General features: G+C 36.2%; 1 protein-coding gene across 2 annotated transcripts; it reads left to right on the forward strand.

The window, feature by feature from the left end:
* The first annotated feature begins 4,160 nt into the window (after window positions 1-4,160).
* On the forward strand, window positions 4,161-8,867 carry LOC121429615 (leukocyte elastase inhibitor-like). Of its 2 annotated transcripts, none has more exons than XM_041626736.1 (2): window positions 4,161-4,298; window positions 6,426-8,867. In XM_041626736.1, exon 2 carries the CDS (start codon window positions 6,428-6,430, stop codon window positions 7,673-7,675), a length of 1,248 nt encoding a protein of 415 aa, XP_041482670.1. In that variant the 5' UTR covers window positions 4,161-4,298; window positions 6,426-6,427; the 3' UTR covers window positions 7,676-8,867. The 2 variants fall into 2 exon arrangements, with proteins under 2 accessions (XP_041482670.1, XP_041482669.1); XM_041626735.1 differs by lacking the exon at window positions 4,161-4,298 and adding an exon at window positions 4,390-4,983.
* The last annotated feature ends 7,721 nt before the right edge of the window (window positions 8,868-16,588 follow it).

Consider the following 16,588-nt stretch of genomic DNA (forward strand, 5'->3'; position numbering starts at 1 on the left):
TCACTTTACCAAGTCTATGCCATCTTGTGATGGGTGAAGGCTCGTGCCAATTAATTGTTGCCGACGGCTATCAATATTGCCGAAACGTATGAATAATTCATCGAGAGTATTATTTTATATGTTTTCAATCGCAAAATTACCATAATCTTGTTAACATCATATTTCCTTACCCCTGAATTTTGCTCAATAGGCTTTAAATGCCAATAGCAATTCAAGATTAAGTCCACTTTTACAAGAAAGTTTAATTTCTACCTATATAATTATACAAAATTCACCTGTTTATGGAACGATCGAAGGGGGTGTCGCATCTGTGGGCCCCGGTTACATTAAACTTGTCACTATTAAAATTTGCAATAGCAGTTATAAGCTACTGAAATCCTTCAATCTGATTTGCTGATAATAAACTTAATATAGAAAGTTGTGCATTTGGAATAATAAGAGGTATTTATAAAACGGAACCCTGGACATGCTGGAAATGTTACCAGCATTTGGCGTACACCGACATGACCGACGCGTCGGCGCATGCGCTAACTACCAGTAACATTATCGCGACGTATAACCAGCCGTTTTCTGCTTTAATAATCCCTTTTCTTATCAAACATTATATTGATGTCAAGAACTGCATTTTGCTAACAACACAAAATATCAATAATTCACATTCTATGTAATGAGTCATCATCACTGATTGAATTAAGGCAGTTCTTGATATCAAAAAAGGAGTTAATCCTACGAAGATCGTCTGCAAAGCTAAGGTGTGATGCACTCGGTTTTACCCATAGAGATGTATACGTTATTAAGTATATATATCTATGGTTTTACCTCTCAAATGGGAAGAATCACCGTTGATGCCGCTCTTCAAATCCTGTCATGATACAATCAAAAAGATAATTCGAGCCCAACAGTAAAATAAGAAAGTATGAATGAGAGAAGAAGACGATGAAGAAAAAGGGGAAAATGGAAGAAGGAAATTTATGGATGACAGACAATGACAAAAAATATGGTTGCAAATAACATAGGCAATTAGTTATTTTTAATTGATTTGAATTCTAACATGTATATTTTTATTATGATTTGTGATGAAATTAATACAATCATCGTCATCATCATTAACACATTTTTTCTATTGATTGTTCTTCTATGCTTTCGATATCACTAGTTTAGAAAGTGGATGACGTTTTTATCTTTGACCTTTCCGTGGTCTTTTAAATATTTATCCGACAAGCTTTTGCTCACTTCGCTAGCCATATTAATGAATCTAAAATATTTTAGATCGCTTGTGAAAAGTAACCAGTTAATCGATATATCTTATTTGAATGCTAATGATTTACTCTGAAAAGGATTTAAATTGGTTTTCACAGAATGATCCCATAAACAATCGAAATCATATTAGTAATTTTGACAGATTTCTAGAAAAAAAAATTATGTATGCCCTATACCTGCGTGTATGCAGAATTCTATACAGATCTACCTCCAAGAATACAAATTCGAAAGTCCATAACGATAAGGGAAAATAATTAAGCTTGATAATGAAATTGATAATAATATTATTAATCCTATATCAGAATGAACCCCCCCCCCCCCCATTCCCGCTATAAACAAAATATCGCCGTTCCTGTCCCTAATCGTAGAGACTTATCAATTGATAGTTGAAAGCGGTTTACATTTTAATGATTCTAATGAGTAACTAATTCTTGCAACTATTCTTAGAGTCCTTTACACAAAAAAGGAAATGGTAATCCACTCTAACAATTAGGGTATATATTTTTTATGATATTCCACCCTCATGCGGCTCCGTTGCGTAAATATTTGATAAAATGATAAAATTGAAAGTGGGAGTAATGATGATGCATAAAAATGGCATGCAAATCTGTTAATATTATGCAATTTCTAATGAGGAATTATATACCCAACGAGCAATCCACAGCAGTACTGCCTATAGAGTACCGAAATGTGACGTCATCAATATTCCATTTTTGCACCTAGCGTTTTTTGATACCATATTTTGGTAGAGCATGATAAAAAAAAAACACAACCAAAATGTGTATGGGAATCGGTAAATGGGGCCCCAAGATATGACCTCATGAATAAATAATTAGCCCCCATTGAAGTTTATGTATTATTGCCCTGGTTCCTAACATTTTATAACCAGGCCAATAATAATGTATTCATGACGTCATATATTGGGACTCCATGGACCGATTCCCACCAAACTTGGATTGTGGGGGTTTTTCATCATGCTCTACCAAATTTATCAGAAACGCTGAAAAAGTTTTTTTTGTGACGCCATCACTTCGGCGCTCTATCTTTTAGGCGTGAGATATTGTGAGAAGTTATACTCCCCCTCTCTCCCTCTCTCCCTCTCCCCCTCCCCCCCTTCCCTCTCTCTCTTCCTCTCTCTCTCTCCCTCTCTCTATCTCTCTCTTTCAGAGGCTGCCTGACGACTTTTGCCTGACTAAAAAGGACTTGAATTTCGGTGAACCGAAAAAGTTTGGAGGGAGTTTATTCTGTCATGTTATAATAAAATGATTATGAAATGCGGCTGACCACTGCAACTTTAAATGGACCCACATTGCCTCTACGAGAATATACGGGGGGGAGAAAAAAAGTCCGAATCTGACATTTTTTAGGCCTATTTTTGGGGCAACACTCAAAATAGCCATATAATACTTTATCTGCTTACAGTGATGGTGATATCTTTTTTTTCTCTCTCTCTCTCTCTCTTATTTTTGTATTAAGTTCATCATCATCGTTTTGAGGGGAGGGTGGCTTGTAAGAAATTTTGGAATGGGAAATAGTCTAATATTGCTCGAGGTAATAATGGGGAAACAAGCCAGTGGCGTGCAGATGGGGGGCTTTGGTGCTTCTCCCCCCCCCAAAAAAAAAATGTATTAAAAAAAATACTAATAATATATGAGAAATATACAAATATTTTTTTTTTATACTAGACCAAAAAAAAGTATGAAGGCCCTACATGACATTGCAGTATTCCATTCATGTCGCTATGTGGTCTAACATTGCAGAATACATTAACACGCTCTCAAAATACGAGTAAAGCAAAGTCAATTATCCCCTGTAATACAGCAGACTGCTTTGCAACTCAACTCATATCAGTATACAAGCAGAAATTGAAAAAAAAAACTTGCGTCAGTTGCCACAGTTTGGAAACGCTATGTCTGCTCTGATCACGAGATGGAGAAACTCCAAGCTTGTCTTGACTGCAGCACGAATTGGAATGCCTTACTGGATTGCATCGGATACGCTTAATGAAGCATACATGTCGTCACTGATTATATACACTTCAATGTTGGTACGAATGTTCCCTGCAAGTCAGCGAAAATATAATACAATTAAACCCTGGGTATCAAAAGAACCGAGAGACTATATTATATGAACTTTAAGAATGATGCACTAGGCTCCGGTAATCGGATCGAAGAATATCCAAAAACTAATCAAAGAAATGGTCGTGCGAAGCCGTATGAAAGATCGAGGAAAGTTTCAAGGATTCGCCTATAATCTAAATGAATTTTGTTGATTCGATAGGGAAAATGTTTCGTGTGAGAACAATGAAATAGCTAGAAAATCAAAAGGAAAGATGGAAGAATACGATAGCAATAAGATTGCTTTGGCGAAACATGACGTAAGAATGTTCAATTGTTAGGTCAAGTAAAAACTGTTCCGGTCCATCTCGAATAAAGTCAAAATGATTAGCCGGCTTGTATGTTCAGACAACTATTTAAAATCTCACCGGCAATTGTGGAGTTATTTCGGAACTTTGGAAAACATCATCCATAGTTCCTATTCCAAAAGTCAAGAACCCGGTTGATCTGAATTATTACAGACCGACTTGCGTTAACATGCAGTATTATGAAATGTTTCAAGAAACTCTGTTTAAAAATAAATGTTGAAACAAAGATCTATTACAGGTTGCTAATAATCATGTCTTCTTTCTGATTTTCTAAGTCTTCTCTTTTCCTTCCTTTCCATTATTTATTTTTTCTATTCTCGTCATGATATTCTTGCTCGGAAATGATGCTCTTGACGAGAGATCCCGAGAAAAACCCCGATCAAAGTGGGTGGGGAGGAATACTGATCGCTGATTGGCTCGTGATGAAAGTTATTACATCGGAAGGGACTTTCCCTTGTTGCAGCCCCTCGCGGCAGCAAACCATACCCTCGATCGACAGATCCGGATCTGAGCTGAGCCTGTTTTGCATCGCATAGACTTGTGTGACTGTTTAGCTGTTCAAAAGATGAATAGATGGTTGTTTCGTAGACAGGTGATTCGTTTGAATTAAAAGGTGAGTCTTTACCCACAAACTGTCATAACCAAACATGAAATAAAGAACAAATGGGCGCTGGACTCGTTCCTAAATGGTCGTGAGATTGACAACGCAGATGTTGATAATTAGGCAAAAAGCGGACCTGGGTCGAGAAAGTAAGGATTTGAGGAAGGAAATGAAACGACATTGTCACTGGTGTTGCATGTACGTTGATCCCCGACTGAATCATGAATGGAAGGTGTGCCGTATTGGTATTTGATTTGTTATTCTCCTCCGATCCTTGTTTCTTCCTGAACAGCGTGGCAGTGAACACGTAGCATAGAATGACACACAGACACAGTAGACTAATCATGAACAATACACGGCCCAACCTTTGACTGTACTGTGCACAGAATGAAATGGGTTGGACCAGCCTTCATATGAGGGTGCTACACGTGTACAAATGAGACTGAAATATGAATATAATAGAGCAGTTAGGTGGGCTGGGTCGTGTTTGTATGGGGAGGCATTGCAGTGTGTTGTATTGATATAAAGATCCAGTCCAGTCCTTCGAGCTTGCCTTCTATTTTATCCTTGAACATTGATGTGAAATGATTCGTGTTTAGTAGTTAATTTACCTACATCATTGATTGTTTTGTGTCTGCTAAGTACTGCTACTCAATTTTTCCGAAGATGCAGCCAGTATCGGCTTGTATTATCAAAGGTAATATGATTTCTTTAATTGAACAGAATTAAGATTGGGTGTGTATTGGATGTCAATCCAGAGATGCCAAGTTAAAAAACCAGGGCCCTATCTTACAATGAGTTGCGATTGATCCGTTCAATCACAATTATGGAAAGCCAGCAAAGTCAACACATACAATGCATGTTGCTCAAATTTTTCTAGATATGAATGTATATCCATAAGATCATTGATTTCTTGACAGTTTGGTGTGTTCGCCTTCGTTTACAAAGGACATTTTGCACATTTCCTGTAGATAAAAATTATGATTCTGATGGATTTCATAGAGTTATGATTGATTGGATCAATCATAACTCTTTGTAAGACAGGGCCCTGTTATGCATGAGATTTTCTGTGATTGGGCATGAAATCACATATTGGCTGTGATACAGGCATGAGAAAGATCTTGGGGGAAGGGGGATGAGCAAGAGTCCCAAAGGCAGGAGTCTTGCCCCTGTATCTGGTATTGGGGATGTGGAGGTGCATGAGAACTGGCTTTGCATGTCTGAAGTCTCGCAGTCAGCAACAAAACGAAACAACCAAAAAATAGAGATGGGTTTCTCTTAGTTTGGGTTATAAATAAGTAAAGATAATTTTTCACAGAGAAAAGTGCATGAACATGTTATGGTGAACATTGTTTTTTTATTTAGAACACTCCTCAGTTGTTATAATTTCTGTCTGCTTTTTGTACTGAGAAGTTTATATCGGAATGTGTGAAATTTATTGTTCAGAGCATTATTTTTTATTCAAATTGTTCTCATATCTTTATCTCATTCATTATCCAACTAATCAATGAGAACATGACAGCTGGTCATTAGCCTTTGTATGTTATACATCTGCATATATGCTGATTGCAGAGCAGTGGTGAACTTGGCAAACATTATCAGGAGGTAGGGGGGACTCAAATTTCCTGACCCCCCCAAAAAAAAAAAATAATAATAATAAAGAGGTCAAAGGTCTCCACCACTTACAGAAGAACAGGACTGTTAAATCTTTTCTGTCCCCCCCAAAAAAATAATAATAATAACACACTAAAATTCTGTTATTCGGGGCACTCTGCTTTCCTCTTCCCTACCCCTCAGATAACTTAGTGTTGCAGACTTCATTTTGTGCTTTGTTAGTGCTTGTAGAACATGCTTATTTCTATCTGTCTGTTTACGAGAGGTGAAGAAGGTATCATGATGCTTTTTTTCCTCCGTATCCACTAAATACTTCAAATTTACTTCAGTATTTCAAATTGTTACAAATTTGATGTCCAGAGTGTCACAAGTGTTTTTTTTTTCATTATAAATTTTCATTTAACTGTAATATATTTCTTGGATCATGAACAAATTTTCATCTTACTTTACCTTTTTTAACAGTTCAAAGCAATAGTGATAACTGTGGGTTTAAACACCCTTTCATTTATTTGTCTTTCTTTTCAGGTATGGGCAACCAGTACTTTCATATCGCCGCAGCCATGCTTCTTAGCCTTGTGATGATGGGGTCTCGGGTTAACTCAACAGAAGTGAGCGAACACACCATGAAACTTGCCAGGGCCAATAATGAATTTGCCGTCAATCTATACAAAGCTCTCAGTGAAACCCATCCAGACCAAAATCTCTTCTTCTCTCCGCTTAGTGTCTCTACCGCTCTGGGAATGACCCATCTAGGAGCCAGAGGAACATCCTCAAAGCAGATGAGGGAGGTGCTCCGCTTTGATCTCCTAGAAGAAGAGCATCTCCATGCCTCTTTTAAGCAACTCAATGCTCTTTTTTATGAATCTTCAAGCAAGTACACACTGAAATCTGCCAACAAGCTCTTTGGAAAAGCTGGCGCTGAATTCCTTCAAGAGTTCCTGGACAATACTGGCAATTTCTACAACTCTGCATTTGAAGCAGTGAAAGATTTTGCAGCCCCAGAGGCAAGGAAAGGAATTAATGATTGGGTGGCTAAGGAGACAGAGAATAAGATCCAGAATCTCATACCAGATGGGATTTTAAACTCTCTCACCAAGCTAGTCCTGGTAAATGCCATTTATTTCAAGAGCACCTGGGATCAGGCCTTTGACAATGAAAGCACCAAGTCAGGAGTTTTCAAGATGGACCAAGAAACTGCACATCTTCGAATGATGCACAAAGAAGGAGAGCCCATGATGACAGATGACAAGACTAGGAAATGTTTTGTCTTGGAGATGCCCTATGATGGCAATGACCTAAGTATGTTGGCCGTCCTACCTTGGGATGATGATGGCTTAGAACAAGTGGAGGAACAAATGACCATGGAGGCTTTAGACTTCTGGGACAGTGACCTTGAGCCAGAGCAAGCAATGTACTGGTTTCCAAGATTTAAGCTAGAGGACACCTTCAGTCTCTCTTCCATTCTTCAATCGATGGGCATGACTGATCCTTTTGAAAGTGGCAAAGCCGATTTCTCTGGCATCACAGGGGACCAGTCTCTCCATATCTCTGAAGTAATCCACAAAGCTTTTGTGGAGGTGAACGAAGAAGGCACGGAAGCAGCGGCTGCTACTGGAGTCACCATGATGAAAAGGTCGTTGGGAAAGCGATACAGGCTGAGGTTTGATCATCCATTCCTGTTCCTGATCAGAGATCGTAGGACCAAGGCCGTCCTGTTCATGGGACGACTGGTTGACCCTCCTCATGAAACAAGGGTTCCTCATGAGGAGTTGTGAAGAAACTAAGTTTCAAATCAAAGGAGAACATCAAATGGGCTTTCATGAAGTGATTAGATGTCTTGGGAACAAAATGTTAAAACATTTTCATGCCAGACCAGGGACTCATTACAGAAACAGTTGCAATCAAACACAACTCTAAAAATTCATGCTCTACTTGATATTTAACCAATCAAAAGCATGCATTTTGGACTTGCGCTTGATTTTCTTGACTCGCACTTAAACGCAACTATATCTGCAACATAACCCAGTCCAATCTATTTTTTAAATATGCATGTATATTACAGACCACCGCTGGCGTATGTACTGTATCAGGAGCTTGAGTACACAGCTTCATGTTGGATTGTAGTCATTGATTTGTATGTTTGGTCTCTCATCTTTATCAAGCATAAAAATTAGGGCCGTTTCATAAAGCTGTTCATAAGTTAAGAGTGACTTTAAGAATGACTGGTGATCATTTATTGTGGTAAATGATATTCACCATTATATGTTCATTGTTGATTATTTAGAAAGGTTTTTAGCAAGGTTCACCAGTCATTTTTAAAGTCGCTCTTAACTTATGAAAGGTTTATTAAACACCCACCTGGATACAGTAATGGACTTATTTTCATATAAATTTTATGGTGAAAGTATGTTGAAAATTTGAAATAAAAATAAATGTTTAATAAGAGTTCCATGAAATAAATTCTTAATACTTTTCTGGATATGGGGTATACTTCAAAAAATCTCCATGAGATATCTGTAATCAATTTTATGTTGAAAAGTATTTGTAAATTTTAATAAAAAATGTTTAAAGGGCAATACAAACTTTGGAACATGTGGGCTTGTGTGAAAACAGAAAAATCAAAGAATAAGATCATAGATATTTTGAGAAAGTCGGACAAATAAAGAGAAAGTTATCAGCATTTGAATATTGCGATCACTAATGCTATGGAGATCCTCCCATTGTCAATGCGATAAAGATGTGTGATGTCACATGTGAACAACTTTTTGGCTCTTTCTTATGGTGATACAAACTATTTATCCCTAATGTATTCATTGAAAATCTGTATTATACGCTCTTCTATAGAAAGAATACATGATCTACTAATAGATGTGATAGGAGAGGCAGTTTAAGTAAAATGTATATAAAAGTAATGGCAAAGTTGTTCACATGTGACATCACACATCTTTGTCACATTGCCAATGGATGGATCTACATCATAATGATCTGAACTTCAAATGCTCATAACTTTCTTAGCAGTTATTCAATATTACTCAAACTTTTGTTGATTTGTTTGTTTCTTTAATTTGTCTGTTTTTGCACAAGCTACCTTATTCCAAAGGTTTCATTTTCCTTTAAGAGTTCCATAATCTCAATCTTTAATCATAAATATGTGACATACTTCCTTGAGTTGAGATATCTATAGGCCAACATTTTACAAAGTGCCCAACCCCCCGTGTAATTGTATATTTCAGATTCGATTTCTTCATAATCTCAGCAAACTTTTTGGTAATACCTAAAGAATTTTAGTATTTTCTATGCTTCATCTTTTGTGTAATCCCTGAACCTGCCTTTGCTTCTACATAGCATTGATGCTTCTATCATCAGAGTGCTCTTTTTAGATTATCTCATTCAATGATATCAAATAATCACTTAGATAAATCTGAATTCTATGATTGTAATGCCTGGTTATTTCTGCGTTACAGGTATCATGGAGTAGATATTGTATTAGTAATGGTGTAGTAATGGTATTACATTTGAAAGGCTGATTATATAACATATTAATTAGTGATTTAGTGTAGAAGTGGTAATGAATTGTTTCTATTTGAGTGAATTGTGCGAGTTTACGATCATCAATACGCCTTTTATGAATTCACCCTCAAATGGTCATGACAGAATAATGCAGCTCGACAATAAAACTTCAGAAAGTATAGAAATAGTCTGTATTATTATTTTTAGGAGTGCAGTGACGAGAAAGTATGGCTTATTGTCATGGAAAGTCAGTGCAGTGCATGGGAAACCAGATCTTCGACTGCAATTAAGCTGCCTAAGCTGCAGACTGGTGATGAGACGAGGTGATGATTGGACCAAATGGTTGTTAGACAAAATGTTAATGGAGGGAAGTAATGGCATTAGACTAAATGAAGATAGACCATGTGGTGAGTAGACGAGTTGGAAGTAGATGATTTGGCTATTTACCCATGTAAATCATGGGTTGTTTGTGCCTTCTAAGTTGTGGCTAAGGTAAAAAGATTTTAGCTGGGAATGGAGCATCATCATATTATTAGCTGATATTTTTTAAAAATTAATTATGAACTTTATTGGGAGGCTGATGTCTTGAAAACCATACACTCCAAATTTGGAATTTCAAATGAAAAAAAAAATCCACAACCAATGAAATTTGAAGATAATCATTTGATTTGTATCATATTACTAGTATTGAAGTAAAGTAGCAGAAAAGCTCAGAACTTGTAAATGATTACTCAGTTTGGAAATTGATGTGACACCTCTTGTTTCATGAAGACGTACAATCATGATAATGTTGTCATTGTGGTAAATGCCATGGAAACCTCTATTTTGATTGACTGCAGAGCCCTGTTACCATGGTATTAAATACCAAAGTTACTGTCATTGTAGTTCTTTATGAATTGGGTCCATTGTTTAGTAAAATATTTCTTATTTTGAATACTTGTGTTATTGAATATACTTGGGGTTCTGAAATAAAAGTATAACCATGATGCAATATGCATTGTATGTGTGTGAAAGTTTATTTTTTATTTATAAGTCTTTTCTGAGTAGGGTGGCTCCGACATTAATTAGTATACTGTTTTCCTTGGAGGCCCAACAACAAAAATACAAACATAACATTAACATTGATAATTGTAATATCTTGTTTACTAGGTTCCATGGAGGAAAAAAAAACATCCACCACTTTGTACAGTTCAGTTTACACACTAGCCGATCAAGCCCGTAGAAATTAAATTTGTCAAAAACAGGTCTGAAAGAGTCATACATGTAGGTGTAATAAGATCCCTTGTCTTCTTTCCTTTGTCTAACCCAATTTTTTTTCTTCTTTACCCCACTCCCACTTCACCTTTTTGCATTTCTTTTACAACTCCTGTTTCCTTCCCTCTTCCATCTGTCTTTCTGTGTCTTTCTTTCCCTCTCTTTCTGTCCCCCCCCCCACCCTCCCCTCTCTCTCCTTCCCTCATATTTTAAAACAAAAAAAAACTGCATAACATCCACAAATCATTTCATACATGCACTCTGTGTATGTTTGAAGATAGTCATTTATTGCCAATAATTCATTCTTGTAGAAATAATCAAACACAAAGTTCCTTTGCGCTACATATGTTTGTATTTTTCACCAACATATTATTAAAGTGAAAATAGATCAAAGGTAAAGCGTGTGAGAAAGAGAGAGATGAGGGGTGACAATAGACAGAATGATGGATCCATCTTCTTGGTAAAAACAAAATGGGGCAAAAAACAGACTTAAGTGAAGAGAGAGAGAAAATGGGTTGTACTGATTATTAAAATTTGAGTGGGTGGGTATTCAAAGGACCACTATCCACAGATTGCTATTATAGAAATCAATATAACACACCTAAAACTGAGGAAAAATAATATGATACAACACGGTGCATAATCACTTTGTTTAGCAGATGAAGGCATGTATTGACAAATAGCTAGGACCCATATACATAAAACCCTAGTTAATCTAATAATCGTTGGTGATGATCCAGGCAATCAGATTTTTGCATGCCCCCTCAATTTTCAAATTCTGTAGAAGAGCCTATGAAACTGTAATCTTGTTTCTGTCACCATCCAATATAAAGCCATCTCAAGATCTAAGAAAAGTAACCAAAGAGAGTACACATGGTCTCAGAATCTGAGGCTGCCCTTCTTGTGAAACCACATATCCAGGGAAAAGAATACACAGGGGCTCGGGCAATTTTGGCCCCAAAATGCTCAAAAAAGAGCCCTGGAAACTGCAGATTTAGGCTATAAGCTGTGAAAAGCAACCCCCCCAAAAAAAATAAATAAATAATAGAAATAAAATAAAATATGAATTTTTGTCTGGGTATATCTCTTGTAATCAAAGCGATTTCAATGAATGCATTTTGCTTACCACCACACACGTTATTACACCAAGCAATTGCTAGGGTGGGTTCAGACTGTTGCTGGCATGGTACAGGACTCTATTTCACTTGTTGGTTTAGAATCAGAAGAATGAACAAAGGAACACACAGTTGACTTGTCTGAACACAAGAAGATTGCAATAAATACTACTTAGTCAAATGATCAAGATGTTCAAACACGTATACAAAAATAATTCTGCAAATATAGTTATATATTCAATCCAAGGTTTGCCAGGTGTGAACGGACCACAGCATGATAGCATTACATTGTAATGACGCCACTGCTTTTCCCTTTCACACCGTTAATATTTTTCCAATGATTATCAACAACCAACTCGTATATTTACAAATGAAATCAACCGATAAAAGTACAAACATAAACATCATGTTACGTTCTGTGCAAGATTAAAATTTGCTAAATATCTTCCCCATCCATACGTCAAGAGTGAAGTGTATTCTTGTATTTTCAATAGCAAGCAAGCATGCAAACAGGTGAATATTGATCTTGAGAGCAAAAAGGGCATTCACACACAGACCCTTCTGATTTCCCAGTATACCTTCCAAACAGCTGCTTTTAGGGCATTACTGTAACAAGTAAACACACTTAACGGTACAGACAATGTCACTTCAATTACAAAAATTTCAGGTATAAATCAGTTCAAATTTAGCAAATTAGGGAGAAAAGATGATTAGAAATGGGATATTAAACTGTCCCATTATGATAAGCAAGCATATGTAGCTACTGTCTATCCTAAAGAATTGTACAAAATAATGTGTTTATATTTATACAATATATATACACTAGGTATGTTTTTACTCCATTGAAGATTAAATAGTACATGAATTTATCAAAATAAATTTCTTCCTTATCTCCTTATACCATTGCTCTTCTGAATTGCTAACTTATAGATGATAGATGATTTTTAAAAATGAAAAAGGGCTATATTTACTAAAGTACTCTATTTGGCAAACAAATACTGTTTTCCATCCCCAAAATGCTTCCAAAAGTTAAATGGCATTGCAATATTTCACACCATCAATACCCTCCGTTCTTGGACATTTTTCACATACCCTAAAACCAAACACTTTCACACAATGTTCACAAACTTCTGCTTGCAGTTCAAAACCTCAGAATTACATTTGGTGATAAGGTCTTCTTTTTTTCCTTAAAAAGATGGCCCATTTCTTCTTTTTTTTTCATTCAACTTGACAATGAAATTTTAAGCAGGTTACTTCCCGTATAATGCCAAGTAACAGAACACTTCTGTCACATCCAAATATTGTAAACCAACAAACTATCACCATGGAGCTACTAAAGCTATCACTGACTTAAAGTCAATATACGATAGCCAATTGGACAGCACCAACTGGGGCCCGTTACAGAAAGAGTTGCAATCAATCGCAACTCTAAAAATCAAGCGCAACTTGATTTTCAACCAATCAACGGCGCGCATTTGGGACTTGCAACTGATTTTTTGACTTGCGTTTAAACGCAACTCTTTCTGCAACGGACCCCTGGAGACCTAAGCTACTCACAAAGTTCCTGGATTCTTATCCATGATGCACCATTTTATTCAAGTCTGAAAATATCTGCCCAATAAAATGATGGATTATTTATCATTTCTTTCATGCCACAAAATTTGTCAAGAAACAAAATATTTACAGTATGCTCCGAAGCATTCTTTTTTTATTAATAAGACTGTATGGCTTTTACTTTTCAAACAAAATTGAAAATACATTTCTAAATTGATTTAAGAAATGGTTTACATCAAGACTACCCCCCCCCCTAAAAAAAAGGGGCACAGGGCTGGAATCCAGTTCCAATATAACCCCCTAAAAAGGAAAGAAGCAAAATGTGATACAAATACTACAGTATGATATGAATATGAAAAAAAAAAATCTAGCACCAAACACCTATCAATTCTCACTTAAAATGAATTCATATCTCCCTTTAATGAAAGCAAACGGGGATCAAAAAAAAATTAGGGGGTATTTTATACATGCCATCTGTATTCTATCTTACTAATATATAAATATTATATCTTCACACCATAACCTAAGCATTATAAATGGATGAATATAATACAACCAAGGCATATTACATGTTATCATGTATGATTTCACTCTGATCGTCAGTGAGAATATTCACAAAATTACCTAAATAAAGATTGAGGTACATCACAAACTTATTTTTTTTTTTTACACAAAATTAACGATTCTGACTTGAATCATACTATGTACATGAACAGTATACAGATATAAATAAGAAAAACAAACATGTTGGATGGTTAAAAGGTGTGTGTCATTATGAAACCTGTAGAAGTAACTCCTATATAGCACAAACATACCCCGGGGGGTGGGGGGGAGTCATATATATTGCTGTACACACGCGTGACCAAGTAATTTCCAAACACCCCCTAATCAAGTTTTTCTCCATGTGCAAAAGTACCCCCCTATACAAGATTTTCGCAGGCTTTATTTACACATTTTGGCCCCTAAACAAGTTGTCGCCAAAATATGACCTTGGGGAAAAAGCTTGGGGAAAAAAACATACCCTTAACACGTTTGGCTAGTCTTTCAAAAAAATACCCTAAATACGTTTGACCCCGTGATTGACCATTGACCAGTCTTTCAAAACCACCCATTTTCTGGAAAATCAGTGTTTTTGATACCCTTAACGAGTCCACACGCAGACCACGTCCAAAACTGAAAAAACACCCCTTTAAACATGTTTTTTTTGTAATACATGTGTACAGAAATATATTTGACTGCCCCCCCCCTCCCCGGAAACATACATGCTGTAACACCAAGGTACTTGTAGTCATTTAAGTGCCAGAAGGGGCCATACATCGGGGGGGGGGGGTGTTACACAAAGTTAAAGTAAGACTGAAAATGCAGACGTGTACAAGATATGCAACACGCAATCTTATTGATAAATATACTGTAGCATGCGTCCTCCTGACATGATCTGACCAATGCTGTCATGCCTTTTATAACGCATGCAACTAGACATTTATAGTCATACTTAAATCTTTGTGAAGCAACCCTTCCCCCGTGGTCTTTTTTGCAGGATTCATTATGATATACTACCTTAAAAGGAGAGAAACATACAGTTTATCCATGTGGTCTGCACTTGAGGACAAGAGGGCATTTATGATGACATTTGTGATGACATTTGTAATGACATGCATGATTTCATTAGAGATGACATTCATGATGACAGAGATATTTATGACATTCATGATAATATTTGTGATAAGAAGCATAATGGTCATGCAAAAATATTATCTGACAATCAAAATCCCATCAAGTGTGATATCATAAAAAGCACACGAAGATATAAACTAGGATCATGTGAACATTTAGCATTCATCATTTGTGCCATGACTAATCATGAATTCGTAACTATCCGCTGACATGACATGGATACGCTGTATGTTTTTCTAGCCATCATCCCATCCGATTAGCTTCATATCAAAATATACACAAACATTTCATTTCAATTTCAATATCATACAATTATCACTTAAATTCTGCTGCACTTTGCAATTAGAAGTTTCATTAGTCATTCTTTAGAGGAGTCTACTTTTCTCCAGTGGGAATAATCCTGACAGTGTATCGACCACATACTGAAGTGTGGAGCTATGACAAAAATGTCGGACATTGCGAGCAATCGACAATAACTTGAATTAAGATAAGTAGAGCTGCTACTGTACATGATATCAAAGGCACATTGCTTATTTCATCACTACTGTAAAATCATACAATAACTTGGGATCAATACTGACAGTACGTCAGATATATTGTGTTTTAAAAAGGGGCTCTTTGATATGAGACACACAATACAGAAATCTGTTTCATAAACGGTTTTAGAAATCTGTGCATTGTGGTCTTCCGTTGCCTCCTGTATCAAGAGGATGATAGTCAATTCGTCCTCTCATCATACTTAACATCACAAAGGCTGTTTAGTGGAGTTATCACATCTAACTTCATTCTGTATATCACAGTAAAATATTTTCAGCAGATGAAGTAAGATGCTTTTTAGGTTCTTATTTAGACAAATGAATTTGAAAGGTATTTCTGAATATTTTAGAAGACAACCGCTCTACTTTTCTTTCTCAAATCTATGCATATGTATGAATAAGCAGGGTGACCAGGGATGTCTGTGGGGAAAGGACTTGTCACACATTTTATCCCATAAATCACGATTTATCTGACAGTTATCATAGAAACTGTTCTTCTCAGTAGATCAAAATAACAGAAATTTGTCAGATGAAAATGTTAATGAAACACCCTCAAGACATCCTGTAATTTCATCCCACATTCCAACTTTAACCCTATGTATGATGTGACTCTGTCCTAAAATTTAAAAATTCTCTAAAATAAATGTTTAATTTTGAGAAACCAAATTACAGGTATTGAATACTGATATCTGAACTACCAAAGTAAACCATTATACTTTATAGTATATTCAACGATGAAATATTAATTCATTCATTAACATTCAACAGGTAGATCTAGCTTAGTAAAGTGTATTGTACTTGTATAACACTGGTATACTAGTTCCAGTTGATAATTACTTGCGAAATAGCAAAAAACTTCACCGTGCCATCAGAGTCATCGCATGATAATATATGCAATCAATCCCAAAATTTCTGATGCACATTTACGACTGATTGATCCATTTTAACTGTAGCAACTCCTGGCCCGTATTCTGAAGTCGGGTTTAATCTAAACTCTGGTTTAAAGTTGTGGTTTAAGTATAGATAGCCAATAGAGGCATAGATC

This window comes from Lytechinus variegatus, chromosome 16 (genome assembly GCF_018143015.1).
Source record: "Lytechinus variegatus isolate NC3 chromosome 16, Lvar_3.0, whole genome shotgun sequence".
NCBI classification, from domain to species: Eukaryota; Metazoa; Echinodermata; class Echinoidea; order Temnopleuroida; family Toxopneustidae; genus Lytechinus; species Lytechinus variegatus.